The sequence below is a fragment of the Sturnira hondurensis genome, unplaced genomic scaffold, assembly GCF_014824575.4.
Source record: "Sturnira hondurensis isolate 20B ecotype Veracruz unplaced genomic scaffold, ASM1482457v3 Scaffold0005252, whole genome shotgun sequence".
Lineage (NCBI taxonomy): Eukaryota > Metazoa > Chordata > Mammalia > Chiroptera > Phyllostomidae > Sturnira > Sturnira hondurensis.
Window position 1 is genome coordinate 3855396 of NW_028077883.1, and position 19290 is coordinate 3874685.

At 43.8% G+C, this 19290-nt stretch overlaps 1 protein-coding gene across 8 annotated transcripts in view; it reads left to right on the forward strand.

Annotated features, from left to right (window-relative positions):
* ICA1 (islet cell autoantigen 1) overlaps positions 1-19290 on the forward strand; it is a 135864-nt gene that overhangs the window by 36400 nt on the left and 80174 nt on the right. For all 8 annotated transcript variants that reach the window (XM_037046397.1, XM_037046400.1, XM_037046399.1 and 5 more), the window contains 2 exons: positions 732-855; positions 4797-4995. In XM_037046397.1, coding sequence (XP_036902292.1) covers positions 732-855; positions 4797-4995 — 323 coding nt within the window. The remainder of the gene's footprint in view (positions 1-731; positions 856-4796; positions 4996-19290) is intronic.

Genomic DNA, 19290 nt, shown 5'->3' on the forward strand with positions numbered 1-19290 from the left:
CTCAATAAGTAAATAAATAAATAAATAAATAAATCTTAAAAAAATAAGGACCAATATAAATATAAAATCATTATGTTGTATACCTAAATTAATATAATGTTGTATGTCAATTATATATCAATTTTCAAAAATAAGACCAAAATTAGGTATAACCAATTCAGATATGGTTCCAGCTGTGCATTTAAAAAATCCACCAAGCCGTCAATCTACCCAACCTCACTCCTCATCCCTTACGACCAACCAAAAACCTAGGTCATGGGTAAGGTGTTTGAATTGCTTTATAATCAAGTAGAATGTAACTCAGAAAAAGCAGAGATCAAAAAGTCAGCAAGTGGGAAAAACAGAAGGAAACCAGCCCGCCATTAGAGGCGGCCTCAGAACATTCCCACAGTCATACTTGACAAACTCAACTTTTTCATTTCAGCTTGAAGCAGCGCATTATCGGCTCGCTTTTCAGTGCAGAGGTCATTTTCTGGTTCTAATTACAGGGCACCAAGCACATGGACAGACGTACTCAAGTGAATTTGATCTCTCGTTTTTGTAGAGGGAAGAACAGAGTGAAAGTTAAATGGAGGGGGCAGGGAGCGTACCTCGTAGCTTGTCCCTTGGATTTAATTTCACCTCATCTTTGACTCTAGAAGAGAGAGGACCTTGTGATTTGTCCCTCTCCTTCTCTCTCTGTAATAAAAATGCTCATTGTTCATGGCTCTTTTTGGTCTTTTCTTCATCAGTCTTGTCCCAAGAAGAAAATGAACTGGGAAAATTTCTCCGATCCCAAGGCTTCCAAGATAAAACCAGAGCAGGAAAAATGATGCAAGCAACAGGAAAGGCCCTCTGCTTTTCTTCCCAGCAAAGGTGTGTGTCCTTCCTTGGGGCTCTATTTAGGGGATCTGCTGAGACTGTGGGACCGGCTTACTCATGAAGGAGAATTGCCCATTGTTCTTTAGAAGGCTCTTGCTTAATGCATGCTATTCTGTTACCATTGTTAGTCTGTTTCTATTTATTTTCTCATTAATATAACAGGTATGATCTTTTCCCTCCATATTAAAATTTACAAAATTTTTTTCATATTTCTTCTGGTCTATAGGGTGCACTTTATGCGCCAGTCACTGAGGACTTGTCCGAGGCTCATATTTGAACTTGAGCATTGCTCATAGCAATCAGTCTGGTCCTCTTCCAGCAGCTGATCAAAGCAGGAGACCAGTGGGAAGGGCTCCTCCTCTGCTCTCGGTAGACCAATTAACTCCAGAGCAGTATTGCTCAATGTGCCTGAGCCACTCTGCTCCGACCCTGGACAACAACACCAGCAGTCCCCTGGGAGCGTATGAGAAATGCAGAATCTAGGTCCCATCGCAGACCTGCCGAGTCCCAGTCTGCATTTCAGTGAGATCCCAGTCGACATTGATACATGTTCGAATTTGAGAAGCTCTGGTGCAGAGAAGACTTTGCTAGATAAGCGACTTCTTTTTTTTTTAACACTACCAGGACGCATTTTTACCGTCAGTGTAGAACCAGCAGGAGCCCCTGTGTCCAGCTGCACTTGGCATCTGAGAACTCGCCACTCTTCTCCTCCTCCTTTCTCAGTATCGAACAGGCCTCCAAAAAAAATGCCACACACTAATATTCAGCAGGATTATACCTAAATAAGGCTTAGAGGTATTTTCCAAAGATATTTAGGGCACAGAAATTTCACTTAGATTGTCCGACAGTTTCTTCCCTGCTAATTTCTTCTTCCTGCTTTCTCTCACTGCGGGCCAAGAGCAGGCTGTTGCACACGTGTCTCTCTGAAAACCGAGGAAGGCGGAGGAGAAAAGGGACCAATGGTGCCGGTTTCCCAGTGGTCTCACTATTGGTCTCACTCTGGGGCATTTTGGTTCTTCCTAATGACAGTTGGACTCTGGCCTTGTGGGCCATGCCAGCTCTCCTAGTTGAATGAAGCCATTGCTAATAGATCTTTACCCCAGTTTTCCAAGAAAAGTTTCTTTATAATCTTGAATTACACCTTTTAATCTAATTATAACTGTTTTTCTTACAAAACTAATACTTACTCATTCTAGAAAAATTTTCAAACAAAGGAAACCCCAAAGGGCAGAATTCAAAAACAACTAAAATTTTAATAGAGACTGATCCACTTTCAACCCCTTGGTGCTTTCTATCATATATGCTTTCCACAGCCTTAAAAGGGTAATTGATTCTTGAAAAATCATTCATATATTCTCATATGGTAAGCAGATAATTAGTACTAATTTCAGTGGGGAAATTCTTATATAGACCCCCATGCCAAAATTAGCATCCATTTATGCAAAACGCCACTAAATTCCTGGACACATCACTACAAAAGGTACCATTACTGATCCCATGATTATTTTATAATGTGCTTCACCTGTCTACCCTTTTGTACCCTTTCACACTCATATACCAAATCATCTCACACAGCACACCTTTGGTACCTTAGATTTATATAAGTTAACCTTTGGATGCAGATGAAAACAGTAAAAGAAATCAACAAAAACAGTGCAGATGATACATGCAAGCATCGCTGCTATAAACTAGCAACCTGTCCTATATCCATGATTCAATGCAGTGTGGACAGTTTTGCAGTTTGGAAGTGGAATCTTGCAGGACGCCTCTGCTTTTGTGGCACTTGCTGCTCACCAGGCACGTGAACTCACAGCCAGTCCTCCTGAACGTCGGGGAGGAGGACGATTACATCCACGCTCATGAAGTTAATTCTCAGACCTTGAATGGACGTATTTTGGGATACGCCAGAATTTGTTTTTAATATAATCAGCATCATGCCATACAATTTTTGGATAGCATTGCATTATTTAGCAAATTGATTTTGCTTTGGATAGCATTGCATTATTTAGCAAATTGATTTTGCTGATCAGGTAGCACTAACCACTTTTTATGCCTATATATACATTTTTAAAAAACAAATATTTGTAGCACAATATTTCGTCATCCAGGCATGCCATAATACATTGCACCCGAGACCTGTCATGTACTACCTACCAAAGGATAGATGCCTTTGGAGTAGACCTTTAGGCACTGTATTAATTATTCCCACTGGGTAAATTTTCATGGATGAAAATGTGGGTCAGTTTTTCAGTGCAGCTGGGTGGTTCCGGTTCCTGAGTTTCCCCTTGGTCGGGACTCAGTCCCTGGTACCACACACGAAGAAGTGTTCACCTTTCTCATCTTACATGCAGCAAGTGATGGGAAAAAATGAGGTGCTTTTATGTGCCTTTTTCTCTTCTTCAGGATGTTAAACTCTATCACCATGCCATTACATCTTTAGAAGTTTGGGTCCACCTTGACAACAGTCAAAGAAATGGAGAGTGTTTTATTCGCAAGACTCTTTCCAGCCACTTAGGAAAAGTGGCAAAATCCAAGGGAAGCAGAAAAAAGAGTCCAGAAATAAACAGGATCCTTAGGGGGACCGCTAAGGACTCTTTCTCCCTTTCAAGAGAAGTCTTCAATTTTATAAACCTCTACACCAGCATTTGTTTTACTGTTTCACTTGGCAGCCGTTGCTGCAACTGTTCGTCCAAGTTTGATGAATGGTATTAAATTTAACCCAGTGATGATGGAGCACAGGCTACTCTATGGCACAATGTGTCTTTGGAAACAACTGGCAACACCTGGATAGGACGATGTGTGCAGAGTGTTTCCAAAGAAGTGCTGAAGACTTAAATACAGTGCTTTATAGGCAGAAAACCTAAGTACTAAAAGGGATTTTTTCCTTAAGTGGTGTATGGCCGTACCCCTATCTTACTGTGCTATACACGTGAGAGGCATGGCCGATGGGGTGCAGCAGCCCAGGGCTGACTTCAGCTCACAGACCCCATCGTCCCAGGGAGACAAGTTTACATTTAAACTGAAACGTAAATATGCATCTTATTTTTATTTTTTGAATGTTTTCCCTGCAACTTCACGCAGACAACTTTTTCATTTTAAGAGTGCAGTTCATCTGATGTTACTGTTTGGGGTAGGAGGAGGCAACGAGCAGCATATTGCTCCCACAGAATACACATTTTATTCAAAGTTTGAGATGCATTAGGCATCATTATTTTTAGTTTTTGCTGAATCAATGATGGTATGGTATGACCAATATTATGATTATTGTACACCCTCTTCATTGTATGATCTACTTTCATGTCTGGTGTGGTATCCTTGAGTTCCGTTTTTTCATGAGGATCAGATCGCAGATCCTATCTGAAAGTGCCTAACACAGGAAACCCTGCGGCATGCGCTGCTCCCCCTTCCTAGGCCATTTAAATGTGCTTCATCCTCTGACTGTTGGAAGGAACAAGGAGCAGATGCCCAGGCCTTTGTCGAGCCATCCACAGTGCCCAGGGCGACCTCTCCCCACCCCCCCACACACAGGTCATCCCTCCTTAAAGGGCCAGGCTTCAGAGGAGCAGTGGGCAGGGAGTCCCCCAGAGTAGACACAGGAAATGGTCAGTCCTTGGCCTTTCTCCAGTCATGCAGGATTGGCTCCAGCTTCAAATGAGTACTCTTTGCCCAGGCACGAGGCCACACCCAGCAATACTGAGGGAAAGACTTCCCAAAAATGCAGCGAAGCGACAGTAACCTAAGAGATGAGCACATGACTCATTATCCCTGGTTGTCTCATCTGTTCACATTCCGGTTATAATTCACCAAACATTTCTATAGCCTTGTCTTTGTTCTGGGCATTGTACTAGGCCCATGAGTTTAGGACTTGTACCTTGTCGATGATACCAATCACTAGCCCGCTGAACTTCAAGATTGGGGCTTTATCCACCGTCTAGGTTGGCCTTGCGAAACCCTTTGTGTCGATTTCACCAAGAGGTGGAGACTTTCCGGCACCGGGCCATCTCAGACACTTGGCTGACGGTGAACCGCATGGAGCAGTGCCGGACGGAGTACAGAGGGGCGTTACTGTGGATGAAGGACGTGTCACAGGAGCTCGACCCAGACCTCTACAAGCAAATGGAGAAGTTCAGGAAGGTAGGAGACTTCATGAGGGTGACCAAGAGGGGCACCTGCTGGAAGGTAAGGAGGTGTGATCTCAGTCCCTCTACCGGAGAAGACATAACTCAAAAGCACCAAGGATGCAATTAGTCATCGCTGATGTCTTTTTATGTGACAGAATACCAGTTAATGTGATCCATAATTCTCTTAAGGATAAGAGCAAAGAGACAGCTGGAGATTGCTGGGACTTAGTTACTGGTTCTAATTGAAGTCAGATTTTCATATAACGTGCACTTTTTGTAAGATTGTCCCTTTGGAATGCTTTTTCACGCATAACTAATCAAGATTAGATCAAATGAAAGTGGAAGGTGAATGGGCTATTGTGGAAATCTTTTTTCGATTGCTAATGAATATTAAAATTAATAGAATAATAATGCTCTTTTGTGAATTGGTTCAGAAGCAGTGAGTTTTAATTATAGGATTAAATCTTGGCCATTGACTCCATCCAAAATAGGTCTCTTCAGAAATCTGTTTGAGGAAAATACATACCTGAGGAGATGTGTATGTATGCTCCTAAATTTCCCTGAAATAACTAGTGAGCAGCCGAGAACAGTGTTTCCTTGGTTTTTTAATTAGTTTGTGTCTGTTGAGCTGTTTGGAGATTCGTTCCAACAAGAATACATTCTACCACTAGGTGGAAGTCACGCACTTGGTATTTATGAAAGTGCAGTGAGATTTTTGTTGTGTATGCAGTCTTGGGTTCTTTGTTTGGTTGACTTAAGATACATTTCAGGGTGTGAAAGAAAAAATATAAAGCAAATGTTAAATTTCACATAATATTGTTTCAACTGTCATTACTCCTTTCAAATGATTCAATGATATTGCTTAAAATTTCTAGATTTCTTTTTAAGTACATCATTGCAGAGCTGTGAATGGGGAGCCCTGCTGGTACACTGGAGGTAGATGTATGGGGTGTGTGGGATGTGTTGGACGGGGGGTGTGTGCGGGGGGAGGAGAGACCTTCTGTTGCCCAAGAGTCAGGTTACCAATTCTTGACCTACATATTAGAGTCATACAAATTCTTCTAAAAGTCAAGTTGGATTCTTGTTTGTGATTTAGAATCCCCCTCAGTGAAGGAAATCAGAGCCCATTTTATTTCTGATCATGGATGACCTTAATGTGTTAGCAGCGTCTAACTTCTTGGTGAGGCAGGCTTCTGGGCTCATGGGAAATCAGAANTTCAGCTGTCATTACTCCTTTCAAATGATTCACTGATATTGCTTAAAATTTCTAGATTTCTTTTTAAGTACATCATTGCAGAGCTGTGAATGGGGAGCCCTGCTGGTACACAGGAGGTAGATGTATGGGGTGTGTGGGATGTGTTGGACGGGGGGTGTGTGCGGGGGGAGGAGAGACCTTCTGTTGCCCAAGAGTCAGGTTACCAATTCTTGACCTACATATTAGAGTCATACAAATTCTTCTAAAAGTCAAGTTGGATTCTTGTTTGTGATTTAGAATCCCCCTCAGTGAAGGAAATCAGAGCCCATTTTATTTCTGATCATGGATGACCTTAATGTGTTAGCAGCGTCTAACTTCTTGGTGAGGCAGGCTTCTGGGCTCATGGGAAATCAGAACCGAAAACTTCTTTAATAAATGAGCAAGTGAGACTCACTCATTCTATAAAAGAGAAAACCATAGCCCCGGCATAGTAAATAAAACTTTTCAAGAGTTGGTAGCTAGATGTTGGTGAGGCCAGGCTTCCCTGACTTTCTTATCAGGCACGCAATTGGGTTTGCCTCTGACACTTTCTTTGGGGGTTGGGGAAGATGGAGGATGGACTGGAGGAGTTAAAAAAAGAAAAAGTGGGGCACTCTCAACATTATCTGTGGGCACTGCACCCCACAGATACAATGTCACAGCTTTACAACCATGACGTCCTTGGAGCCTCAAAATAACCAGGACACAGATTTCATTTTATGGGTGAAGAAAATAGTGCCTGTCTGAAGTGACTAGCCCAGGGTTAGACAGCGAAATGAAAGCCAGAATCCCAGAAAACTGTGCATAGATTTTTTTTTCCTAAGAGAAAAAAAAAGGGAAGTTGAAGAACGTACCTAAAATTAAAAAGGACATTTTCATAGTAATTCCTCTCCTGCGATTTACTCATGCAACAAACATTTATTGAACACATTCTCTGTGCCAGATAATAAAAGTAAACTTGTTCTGGAAGGCTGGAGAATTTTAGGTGGAATTGTGTTACTTTTGTTTGTTTGTTTTGTTTTGTGTGAGGATGAAGTAGAAACCAAGCCCTTCGTCATTTGGTTTGAATGTTGAAACATTACCCATTCCTTACTGTCATCAGTCTGTTGATTTTGGAAAATAGGGTTGAAAAAACGTATGAGCCATAGAGAAGCAGCCGAAGTGATGCCTCGCCTGGGTCCCATGTGTTCTGCGTTTCATTTAACAGCGGAACGTGGTGTGCTGAGGATTTAGGGAAAGAATGTTTTTTCATCCTCACCAGAGAATATGTTTATTGATTTTAGAGAGAGAGTAAGGGAGAGAGAAATACCAATGTGAGAGGGAAACATTGGTCAGTTGCTCTCATAGGTGCCCTCACTGGGGATCAAACCTGCAACCCAGGTATGTACCCTGACCAGGAACGGAGCCCGCAGCCTTTGGCTGTGTGGAATGGTGCGCTAACCAACGGAGCCACCTGGCCAGGGTGGGAAAGAACTTTTTTAAGGAGTCAAATGCAAGTAGATATTTGATGAGGCTGGACTCTTCATGGGGACAGAAACTGAACTGGCTCTCTTTGCTGCCATACATACCCCCATGGCCAGTCCGGCACCCGTCCCCAAGTCAGTACTGATGTCAATGGCCGGATTTCAGCCATTGAGCGGGAACTGCCAGAAGCGTGTTTCTCCAACCTCTAGAGCATGCCCATCACGTGCAACCGACCGTCAGATCTTTCTGAAACATATGTGTGCTTCTGCAGGTAAGAAGTAGATATTGTTAGTTTGAGCCTCGCTGCTGTCTTTGGAATGAATTTAAATTGTGGAGTTTGCTGTTCCTGTGGAGTTCATAACATGGAATGTAACTTTGAGCAAAGTTTTGTGTTTCATCCCAGTTAGGATTTGATGTTGAACAGACCTTAGTGAATCTCTCACGGAAGTGTTAATTCTCAGTCCTCTGGGTGGGAGGTCGAGCTGCGGGTGGCTCCTTGGGTGGAACTGTGTGGGGGTGGATTTCAGTCTCCCCAGATCTCTTCCTGCCACTGCCACAGTTCGACGAATGAATCTTGGACTAACGTAGTATTTTGCTATAGTTTCCGTTGAGTTTGTACTTTCTGAGGAGACGGAATTCTGATCCATACCTCACAGATGGGATCCCTTGATTGCAGCCTTTAGTATGCATCCACTCATTTATTCATGCCTCTCACCAATGATATTGAAGCCCCACTGCATGCTGGGCCACAAGTGGGATACAGACATGATCCCTGGCTTCCTCTCATGTGTAGTCACTGGGGGATGGAGCAGGTAAACACAGTGCAGTGCAATGGACCGTTGTCTGAGGTAGCACATGCGGCCACCCGCAAGGGCTGCCTGGAGGAAGTGGCATCTAAACAAGGTCTTCACACCACCTTTAGCGGGGGTGAAAAGCAGTTGGATGCGGGCAGTAGGGACAGCAGAGCAGAGCTCTGGGCTGAGGAAGCACCTTGGATTAAAGCCTTTAGGTGAGAGCTCTTCTCAGGACCTGAACGTCACAGAAGGTACCGTGGGTGTGGGAATGGCAGTGCCCAGAGCAGGTGGCCGCAAAGGGCAGCAGAGCTGAGGGACGTGTCCCAGAGGGCTGGCGGGGTGGACTGGGGAGAGATGGAAGGGTGCAAGAGGGGGGAGGGGCCTGTCTAAATCTGTTTTACCGGTAGCTCACGCAGATATTAATACAGAGGACTCGGGCCTTGAGTCCTGGAGGGCTGTGGGGAGGCTTCTGAATGAACCCGGCAAGACGTGGGGTGCCCGTGGAATGAGCAGTAGCCCAAGAAATAGACCGTCCTGACCTTTCCCCGCCTCCGTCCTAGCAGCACTGAGCTTGCTGAGCTCTTCATTCTGATTAGACATGAGCAGAAAAAGTATAAATAGATAAACAGCACGGTCCAGTGTACTTTCGCACCCTATCAAGACTGTTTTCGTAGTGTTTTCCAAATGCTAGAAAAACTTTTTGAGTAGCACACAGTAAGCCTGACTGAAATGACGAATGAAAGACTTAAAACTGAACGAAGTAAATAATCTGTTTCCATTCCAGCGCGCTTTGAAGCGCCGGGGGCCGATGACAGAGCACTCGGCAGCAACATTAATAAGCGTGTAGCAAGTGCCTGTATTTGGGGCTGGCAACACGGAGAGGTGGAAAAGCTTGCTCCCAGCCCCCAAGGAGGACCCTGCGAGTCATCTGTTCCTTGTCAAAATTACCGTGATAAACAAGACACCTGGAGAGTGGCCATATGTAGCTATTCTCCTAAAAACTAAATCATAGGAAACAGTGGATGGACTTGAGTGGGTGGGGCGGCTGGGTGCCCATGGAAGCCCCTCCTGACAGCGTGACTCACCCCGGCAGGGAAATGGACAAGAGGCTACACCGTGAAGTATTTTATGAGCGGTTACAACGTGTGATATATGTGCCCTTTGAAGGCAGAGTGAAAGGGTGTAATTTAAAAATAGAAGCCAGCTCCTTGTAGCCGATTACATCAGCTTAAGTTGTGAGCTCACGGCAGCGCTTTTGCAGCGATGCCCCTGAGAGAGTCCTCCTGTGGTCAATTAAGTGTCTTGTTTTTCTTGAAAGTCAGAAGTGGGGTGGAGGGTAATTATTCTAAATGGAATAAAAGCTGCTTAGGTGTAAGGAAATAGTTCTGAACCCTCTGAAGAGATAATATGGAAATGTATACGTGGGCATGTGGGTGAGTTGGAGTCCTCGTAGACAAGGACAAGAGAGCAAGCATTTGAATGGGGGCCACTTATTAAACGGCAAATGAGCCCCACAGCCTGTGTCTAACGTTCATCGCGTGCTTCCAAAGGGTGTCTGAAAGGTAGAAAATGGGAGTGGTGCCCTGGTATTCCCAGGCTGGTAGCTATTTAAAATAGTGTTTGACTTTTGAGAGCTGTTAATTCACCAAAGTCATATTATTGAAGGATCTGTTCCTGGGAGAAGGTTTTATTAACAAATGGTGGTATCTAAATAGGTGTGGGGCCTTATTAGGGTCATCAGTCAGTGGTGTCCCCATGTCCTGACTAAAGATTCGGGACTGTAGAGTGTGGTCAGGGACTAGTAAACAGCAGTGCTGAAGTCAGAGGGGGGTTTTCCTGTGGACAAAGGTGGGTTAATTAATTTGACAGTATCATTAATTACTGCAGAAATCGTTGGTCTTTGTCAGAGGTCGGGCTCTTTTAGCAATGGAGGGCAGGTCCCCTGAGAGCTGGAGACGCCAAGTAATGTTGCAGGCGCATCACCACTCAGCCGTCTCCCCGTTCTGTGATAAAGGCCTTTCCTTGGGCCTGTGCCTTCCCAGCTTTTCCTGCTGAAAGCAGTGTTCTGCTCTGGTTCAATGCCAAGGGCAGGGCTGAGACTCCTCCCTGCCCCAACACATGGTGTTGAAAGACTGGGGAGAATGTCCGCTCTGGGTCCATACAATGGATCAACACTGTCTGTTTGAGCAGCACCTGGATCTCAAGGCTCTGCTTAATTCATACAGAAAAGAAGGGGTGGGGGGCGGCGCTTGACCTGCTGTCTCCTCTGTCTCCTCCAGTTTGAAACTTCTATGCCCAGGATTGAGTTTTTTGGCGAGGAGAAAGTTCCTTGTGTGAAGCTAACACTCTCCATTATATCTGTTTCGTAGCCCTCCATTTTCATTTGTTGGGTTTTGGGGTGTGTGTGTGTTGTTTGTTTTGTTTCGGTTGTTTAACTAGGGTGCCTGTGTTTTGTGGTGCCCAAGAAGATTGAATCGAGCTGCTGAACCCCACCCTTGGGTTGCCTTTCCTTTATACTCCCCACAGGCCACAGCAAAAGCACGCCACTGTCACACGGCACAATGGGGAAGGGAACAAATAATTACACCCTTGCTTTCATTTCGGAATTTCATGAGACGAGGCCTTTGGGGCTTTGTGTGTCATTATTGATTTCCCCTGCTGAACTTGGTGAATAGCAAAAATTAGTTTCAGGGTTAAGCCAAGACCATTTGGAATAGCATGCATGAAACAGATAACTCTCGCGGAGCTGATGGCTGGCTGGCCGGCTGGCTGGAAACAGCGGAGGAAGGCGCATGAGCTCAGCGCTGGGATGGTTCCCTACTCTGTGTCTAGCCCTGCCCGCAACAGCTGTGACAGCTTGGCGAGGTCTCTGAGTCTATTGCAGTATTCTCATCCACTAAAGGAGAGACAGGTACTAGATGCTCTTGGAGCTCTCTCCCAGCCATAACATTTCTCTTCTTCTTTCTCTAAATCATTAAGCCCTAAAATCGCTAAGCTCATCTGTGGAGAAGTGGAGCCTGGAGCAGGCTAACATGCCCTTTGTCAGTGTGGTGTTTTCCTCCCACTCCAGGCAGTTCTGGTCTCGCTGGGTCAGCCTGGTCTGGCTGCCCTTGTGCTAATATTAGACTCTGGAAAAGAAGCATGTTTCCCTCATAATTCTTGGGTAGAGGAGCCTTCCATGTTTACAAACTGACTGTGTTTATTTCTTATTTCGATATTAAGACTTTTGCGAGGGTCAGAAACCTATGACCCAGAGGCCAGCCACCTGTTTTTGGAAATCAGGCTTTTTATTGGAACTCAACCATACCCATTCATTTACTTGGGTCTGTGGCTGCTTTCATAATACCCTGGCAGAGCTGGGTGGTGAGGTCAGACACCACTGAGGCCCACAAAGCCGGAATACTGGCTTTCTGTCCCTCCACAGAAAGGAGTTGGCTGGCCCTGATTTACAGGCCCTCTAATACATGTTGAAGTTAAGAAGTTTGGGAATTTAAAAAAATTAATGATAGTAGAATACACAAAATAAAATTTATCACCTTAAACATTAAAAAAAATTTTAAGATATTGATTTTAGAGAAAGAGAGAAGGGAGAGAAAGAGAGAAAGAGAAACATTGATTTGCTGTTCCACTCATTTATGTCTTCACTGGTTGATTCTTGTATGTGTCTTGTCTGGGAATCAAACCCGCAACCTTGCCTAAACAGGACAACGTTCTAATCAACTGAGGCGTCTGGCCAAGGCACCACCTTAACGACTTTTCGGTGTCCAGTTCAGGAATAACCATGTTCACATTGTTGCGAACACACTGTTGTGAGCAGTACCTCTCCAAACTTCTGCGTCTGGCAAAAGGGAAACTCTAATACCCATCCGACAACCAACCAATCCGTTTCCCCCTCCCCCAGCCCCCAGTAACCAGCATTCTGCTTTCTGTTTTCAGGAATTTGACTACTCTAGGTATCTCATGTAAGTGGAATCATGCAGTATGTGCCTTTTTATGACCTGATTATTTCATTTTGCATAATATGAAATATCTTTCGCATAATATGAATATCTTCAGGGTTCATCCATGTTGCAGCATGAGGCAGGATTTCCTTTGTAAGGCTAAGCAGCATTTCATTGTATGTATATCCCACATTTTATGTATCCACTTCTTTAGCAGTGGACACATGTGGGTTGCTTCTACCTCTCGGCTAGTATAAATACTGCCTCTACGAACATGGTATGCAAATAACTCTTCCAGACCCTCCTTTGAACCCCAAATATATAATAAACAAACATACTATGCTTCTTATAAATGTTTGTATTACTGCGTGAAATTTAATCCTGCCATTGAATAAAAATGAGACTCAGGCTGTGCAAGCAAGGAGTCGTTTGATTCTCTCCACTGAGAAGTTATTGTCTACATATAGTGATTCATAGTTTATATTATCTCATTTCTATAAGAATAGTAAACATTGGTACGGTTTTTAAAAATAAACATATGTAATGCTGTAAAAGCTAATGCGTTGTCTTAAAACAGATTTTTTGTGTGTGTGCGAGGGTTAGAGAGGACTGCTTCCTCCTTAGACAAATACTGAGGGTTTGTGTGTGGCATTTCTGACTGTTTGAGGGGGAAGCCTGCTGAACTCTCACGTTGCAAAGTGGACTCTGGACAAAAGTGAGTTATCGAAGGGTGAACTGATCCTGCCCGAGATAGTTTTCCTCTTGCCAGATTGTCTGGCTTTCCCCCTCAGCCTGATGTGTGCTAGGTGTCCCATGCAAGCCCGGTTTCTACAATTTCACGGACGTTTCATGTGCCAAACCTACAGATTTGACTGAGTAGAACCATCAGGTTCCAGGTCAAAATGCGGCCGTACAGTGAGCCCATCTGAGAATAAGGGCTTCTCAGTGCCTCGGACGCTGGATCTGTTGGACGGATTCATTATTTCCATGTTTCATGTTGTGCTTTTGGCCGCAGGGTCAGAGGGATGGCTGGTGCCCAGGGCAGCATACCGCACCACCCTCCCCCGCTCCCCGCTGCCTCCTTCCCAACAACCACAGACTTTCCATCTGCCTCCGTCTGCTCTGGGTCTCTGGTGAAGAAGGTCCTCGTAGATTATGGTTACATGGAAGGTCACTGTGTTCAAGTAGTTTGATGTACCAGTTACTGTCTTTCTAGTTTGTCTCCAAGGCTGTCATAACTATATTACCCTCTTCCTTTTGGTTAGCAGCTCAAATGTCATCTTTCCTCACTGGTCCTTTTTTTTTCTCTCTCATTTTTAAATGTTGGTGCTTTAGGGAATGCATCTCACTATGCTGTTCTTCTTATTTTTTAAAAATGGTTTTTACCATTTTAAGTGGCAAAACCAGTTTTAAAAATGGTTTACTTAGATACACAAAGTAAAATGTGGATTGTATTTCATTTCAAACAGGAGTAATATATCTACCATTTCCTGAATCCCAACAGCTTTATAGTACCCTAAGTTACTTTTATTAGAGTCAGAAAGAATTTTCTTCAGCTACATTCTTCTTTGCAAGTGACAGGAAGAAAATAATGATTTGATGGTTGTCTAAATCATCACTTTTGCCTCAGACTGGATTTATAAATTAGCTATGGAGTGCTAATGTTTCGGAAAGGAGGCACTAAGTCACGATTGCTGTAGGAAAAACCTACACTCTGTGTTTGTTTGTCATTAAGGAATATTGAAAAGTTTTAAATAGCACTTTAAAAAGCCATTACATTATTTCTGTGAACCCCAACAAAGGACCCTAAGCAGTGTTAGTCCCATAATGGAGTCGTGGGCTGTCATTGGCTTCACAGGTTTTCTGTTTCTCAGTGAAAATCCAAATCTGCTGTATCCCAAGTCCTAAGTTTATCCATACTTTACCATTCGAACTAGCAAAAGAATGAGACAATAGAATACTGGTGTTTTCCATTCACAGTTCTGAAATTTTAAAAAAGAGCCCTGGCTGGGTGGCTTAGTTGGTTGGGGCATCATTCTGCATACCGAAAGGCTGCAGGTTCGATTCCTGGTCAGGGTGCATATCTAGGTTGTGGGTTTAGCCTGGATGCATAGGGGCACAAGCAGGAGACAGCCAATCGATGTGTCTCTTTCTACCCCACCCCACCCCCCACCCCCCGCTCTGCTTTCCTCTCTCTCTAAAATCAATACAAGCAGATCATCAGTGGGGATTAAGAAAACAAAGATAATCTGTTGATTCCTTGGCCTCCAGAGAACAGATACAATCTGAGTCTAAGAGGGAGGCGGGCCAGGGGAGTCCAGGGTGCCCCGTGTGGGTCTGACCGTGGTGGCGCTCTATTCTTTAAAGCTCGGACAGTTCCCCACCACTTTCAACTCGCTCCTCTCAAAGAGGGGCTTCCCTTTGCCTCCTTTAAGGAGTTTGCAGTAAAACCTTAAACAGAAAGCAGCTTTAATTATGTGAGCTACCCTTCCAGCATAAAACTTTCAGAAAAAGTCCAGGTACCATATAATTATCCCAAGCAAAAAAAAAATTGTTTCATCATATAGCAGTTATCACAAATTAAATCATTATCCCACACAAGATAAATGAAACACATATAGAGGAGCCCTAAAATATTAAACCCAACCACTTGACTTGAACTCAGGGAGCCCTAAGAAAAACCAGGTCCTTAGAAGGCCGTTGGTATAACTTTGAAATGAAATTCCCACATGCATTAATCAGGCTTCTGTTGTTTCCACCCAGTGAAATATGATTTTAGGGCTTGGTAACACTTCACAGTTGAATAGCTCTTTCTACCCAGCTACCCATCTATCTGTCCATCTTTCTATTTAAATTCTCCCCCCAGCTGTGATTCTGAGACAACCATTGTCATTTAGATGCTGAGTCCTTCCCGGTGTTTCTGGTGACTGCTGACACAGGAATAAGGGGTGCTTCTTGAGATAGATTAATTATATAAACATATTGAGGAATGCAGTTGTTGGGGGTTTTTTCTACTTTGTTCCTTTAGATAGCTTTTCCCCCTGGGCGTTTAGAGGTGGAACTCTCTGTTCTTATATGCAAAAACCATTCATGAGTATTAGATCATGTTCTGAGAGAGGCCCAGGCAAAGAGATGTGGAAAATACCACATACGGGGAGAAAGCACCGCATGAAAAGCCAATAGATTAATGCACGGGAAATAAATGAGGAAATTTCTCAACTAGACAGGGAAGCTGCAAAGAAGCTAGTGGAGTAAAATAGATTACATGTAAGTCTTGTTCTCTTACAGTTTTTTCACCTCAAATTAGGGGGTGAACCTGGCTGTGGTGATTGTTTCTGGGGCTGGAGACTAGGTTGGGGGAGGGGGTCCCATGAAAGGTGGTAGGATGACAGGAGATGGCAATGAGGTTGCAGTTTTACTGCACGCCTTCTTGTTCCTTTTAACTTTTGTACCACATGCATGTATTATGCTTAAAGTATAATTATAGATTATACTAGAGGATTAATGATATTAGGATGAGAGCAGATACTAGTTGGTAGGAGGAAAAAGCTAACGAACGACAGAAAACTCTTATGTGGACAAAAATAGGGAGGACTTTTGTGTTTGTGTAGTTTTTGATAAAAAGGCAACAGAGAAGACAGGCTTCAGAGGCAGCAGCGAGGAACCAAGTTCCGAAGGTGATGTCATAGGGCAGCTGGGTGCAGGGGCTTGGAGGATGCAATCATCTTCAGAGCCCTCAACAGAGAGAGCCACGTGTGAGGTGGTTAAGTTGCTGAGGGGTAGGTAAAAGGATCAAAAATAACGCCAGAGGGAAAGCCACCAAAATCAGCAGAGGGGATGAGAAGGCTGCTTTCTAAAAGCCTTCACTGTTTGGAGAAAACTGGAATAAGCAGAGTTACTAATAACCGGAAGGGAGAAAAGGTGAGAAAGGGAATAGATAACTTTTCCCATTACCCTCAGTGCTCTGTGTTTTACACCAGTGAGAAAGAAGAGAAGATTCTTTCCCAAAAAAGATTCAAAGAGGGAGAGGGCATATTGCGCAGCGAACAGCCTCGCATTTTCTGCCCCACACTAGGAGTGGGGCTGCCGCATCCTATGGGCTGACATTTGATCGCTCGACTTGGAGGTTTTCTGCTGGTTTTAATAACTTCTTCTGTGTTTACTGTTCACTTCTAATTCTCATTCCTGCTACTTAACGTGCTCAGTCAAAGTCTTTCCTGACAGTGTCTCTCTCGTCTCTTTTCTCTGAATTTGTTCTCTGCTGCATTTCTGAAATCTAGCCATTTCATCGGTTCCTTTTTATGGGTAGTCTTCCGGGTTTGTTTTTTTTTTACCAACAAAATCAGGAATATTTATGCTCCTGTGGGCCCTAATTTTGTCATTAAAATCTCTTGAAAAGTAATATCAATTGCCATAAATCAAACTATAGCCCTTTGGCTTCCTAGTATTTATTTATTACGGGTTTATTTTTAATACACTCACAAGGGCCTCCTAAATGCTCCGGTTTAAAGAGACATTGACATGCATGCAGATTCAAAACCACACATCGCTCTGTGCACACGTGACGGACTGGGCTCCTACTAACAAAGTATCATGTCAAAATCAGATACAAGTGGGAGGCGCAAGGACAGAGGGTTTCCAGAGACGGCAGAACGTGCTCAGGTTTCGCTGGAATTTTATTACGGTCACCACAAATCAAGTGTTTCGGAGTGAAAGGTCAAAAGCATCTTTAATTTTAAAGCTCTCCATATCTCCCTCATCCAGGCTGCGTAGGCGATGCCCCCTCCCCCTCCCCCCCCAGGCCCTGCCAGGAAAAGCCAGTGATTTGTAAATGGAAGCTATGTCAGCTAGAGATTTTATTGGTACTTATTATCCCAGCCTCCGTCTGCTTTTAATTTTAATTTTCTGCTGAAAGAACTAGCTTTGTCTCTTAAAAAAAAAACCCATTTTTTTCTTTCACGTCTTCCATTTTAAAATAAAAAGTAACAGCCAGAAGTCGTGATAGGGTTGCAGACAATGGTTAGGCTTCCTAAGTTAGACTGCCTTTTCCCTACCCTTAATGTGTTTTAGGTTTGGGGCAACACCTCTTGCCTTCTGTGCTGACCAATGGGTTCCTCTTCTCTTCCTGGCATGTCCCCACTTTCCCCACTGTTCTTCAGTTGATTTTAGGAAACAGGATTTGGGGTAAAAGGACTCATGGACATGGACACCAGGGCGGTGATTGCTGTAGGGAGTGGGGAAGGAGGGGACTGAATCATGGAAAAAATATAATAAGGATTTTAAAAAGAAAAAAATGAAGATTCGATCAACTTTTTCACTTCCTATTCTTCAATCAAGAAAATAAGAACAACATATTTTAAGAGAATGTTAAACATGAGTTGTGCAAATGTCAAAATACTGTTTTTTTTAGTATAATTTTATAGTAAAAAAAAAAGCAGATATTTAGGCTCCACAGAGAACTATATGATAGGTTCATTCATGCAAGGTATTTAACATATTGGAAATGTTTCCCAGCCTCAGGTTTTTCTTAGCATTCGGCCTTACAGATAGATGTGACAGCTGCTTAAATGTGTGCATAAAGCAGACAATTTCTGATTGGATTTTTGTAAGATGCTCTGCAGTTTACAGTGCCGTCTCAGAGGCATTCCTTCACAGAGGCACACAGTGGGTCCATGAATGCTGGTCCCATTTCACAGGTGCCATGTGTCTGACTGGCTCACCCAGGGCCACCTGTATGAATCGAAGTCCTCTAGTGCCAAGGTCAACCCTTTTCCCACCTCGTGTGCCCCAAGTTCCTCCTACTCCAGTAAGTGGACCTGTGCGTCGTGCTGAGCCATGGTGGGAGCACGCGTTTCCGTGGCGGAGACCCAACTACTCAGTGAAGTAGCAGCCGCATCTCTCAGCGTGTTCTGTATCCTCTGCACTCACTTTCTCTGGCCCCAGAGCTCCGTTACCATACTCCCTTAAGAAGTATTTGGATTTTTTTCCTTCTCACCAAGCCAGCCCATCAGGGTGTCTGTCCTCCGAACATCTAGTCCTGTTTCTGGACTCAGCATTGAGCAGGTCTTGGGTTCTAACTGGTTCAGAGTGCCCTTTTGAGGTGAAATGGCTGGTCTCCAGCGTGGGTGCCTTTGGTGCAGGTGGCTGAATCCTGAGTATATTTCAACGTCAGGGCCGTGAGTCTGAATGGAAGGTCAAAGGCACACCGATGGAAAGGAGACATCATGGAGGCCAACACGCCACTCAAGGATCGTGTGCACATGGATTGGTAGGTTGAAAGCCAGTACACCATCGAAAGGTATTTACTTATAACAGGAAAGCGACTGAGGCCATACAGCAAACAGAAAAAGTAAGCATTTCTGATAATAAAGGACATCTTCTTAGACATCCAACTAACCCTGAGTTAGAGTCTTTCCATTCTGAGTTAAGTGTAAGAATCCCTGAGAAGCCACTTGGGTTCCACCTAAGGACTCTGATTTATGAGGTCTGATTTTTAACAAACTCCCAGCTGATTCCGCTGCTGGGGTCCACGGATTACACCTTGAGACACATTCTCCTAACACATCACCACAGGATAACTGGTGCTCACACTAGTGACCGATCCATCAAAAAAGATAATGTTGCTATGATTGACAGGATAGGCATTCAAGAAGGCCGGTGTCGGTCGAATGAAGATTTCTTACTTCTAAAGTGTTTTTTTAATACAGTAAACTCGAATTATATGGAGAAGTTACTGAAATAAAATCGCTTCATCCGCAGGAATCCTAGTAAATGAATCATTACTGTGCTTCCTGGTGCTTACTTACTACGTGTTTGCTTAAGTGATAGAGCCCAGAGGTGTGTGTACCCCAAACACTCAGATGTACTTACTTAGT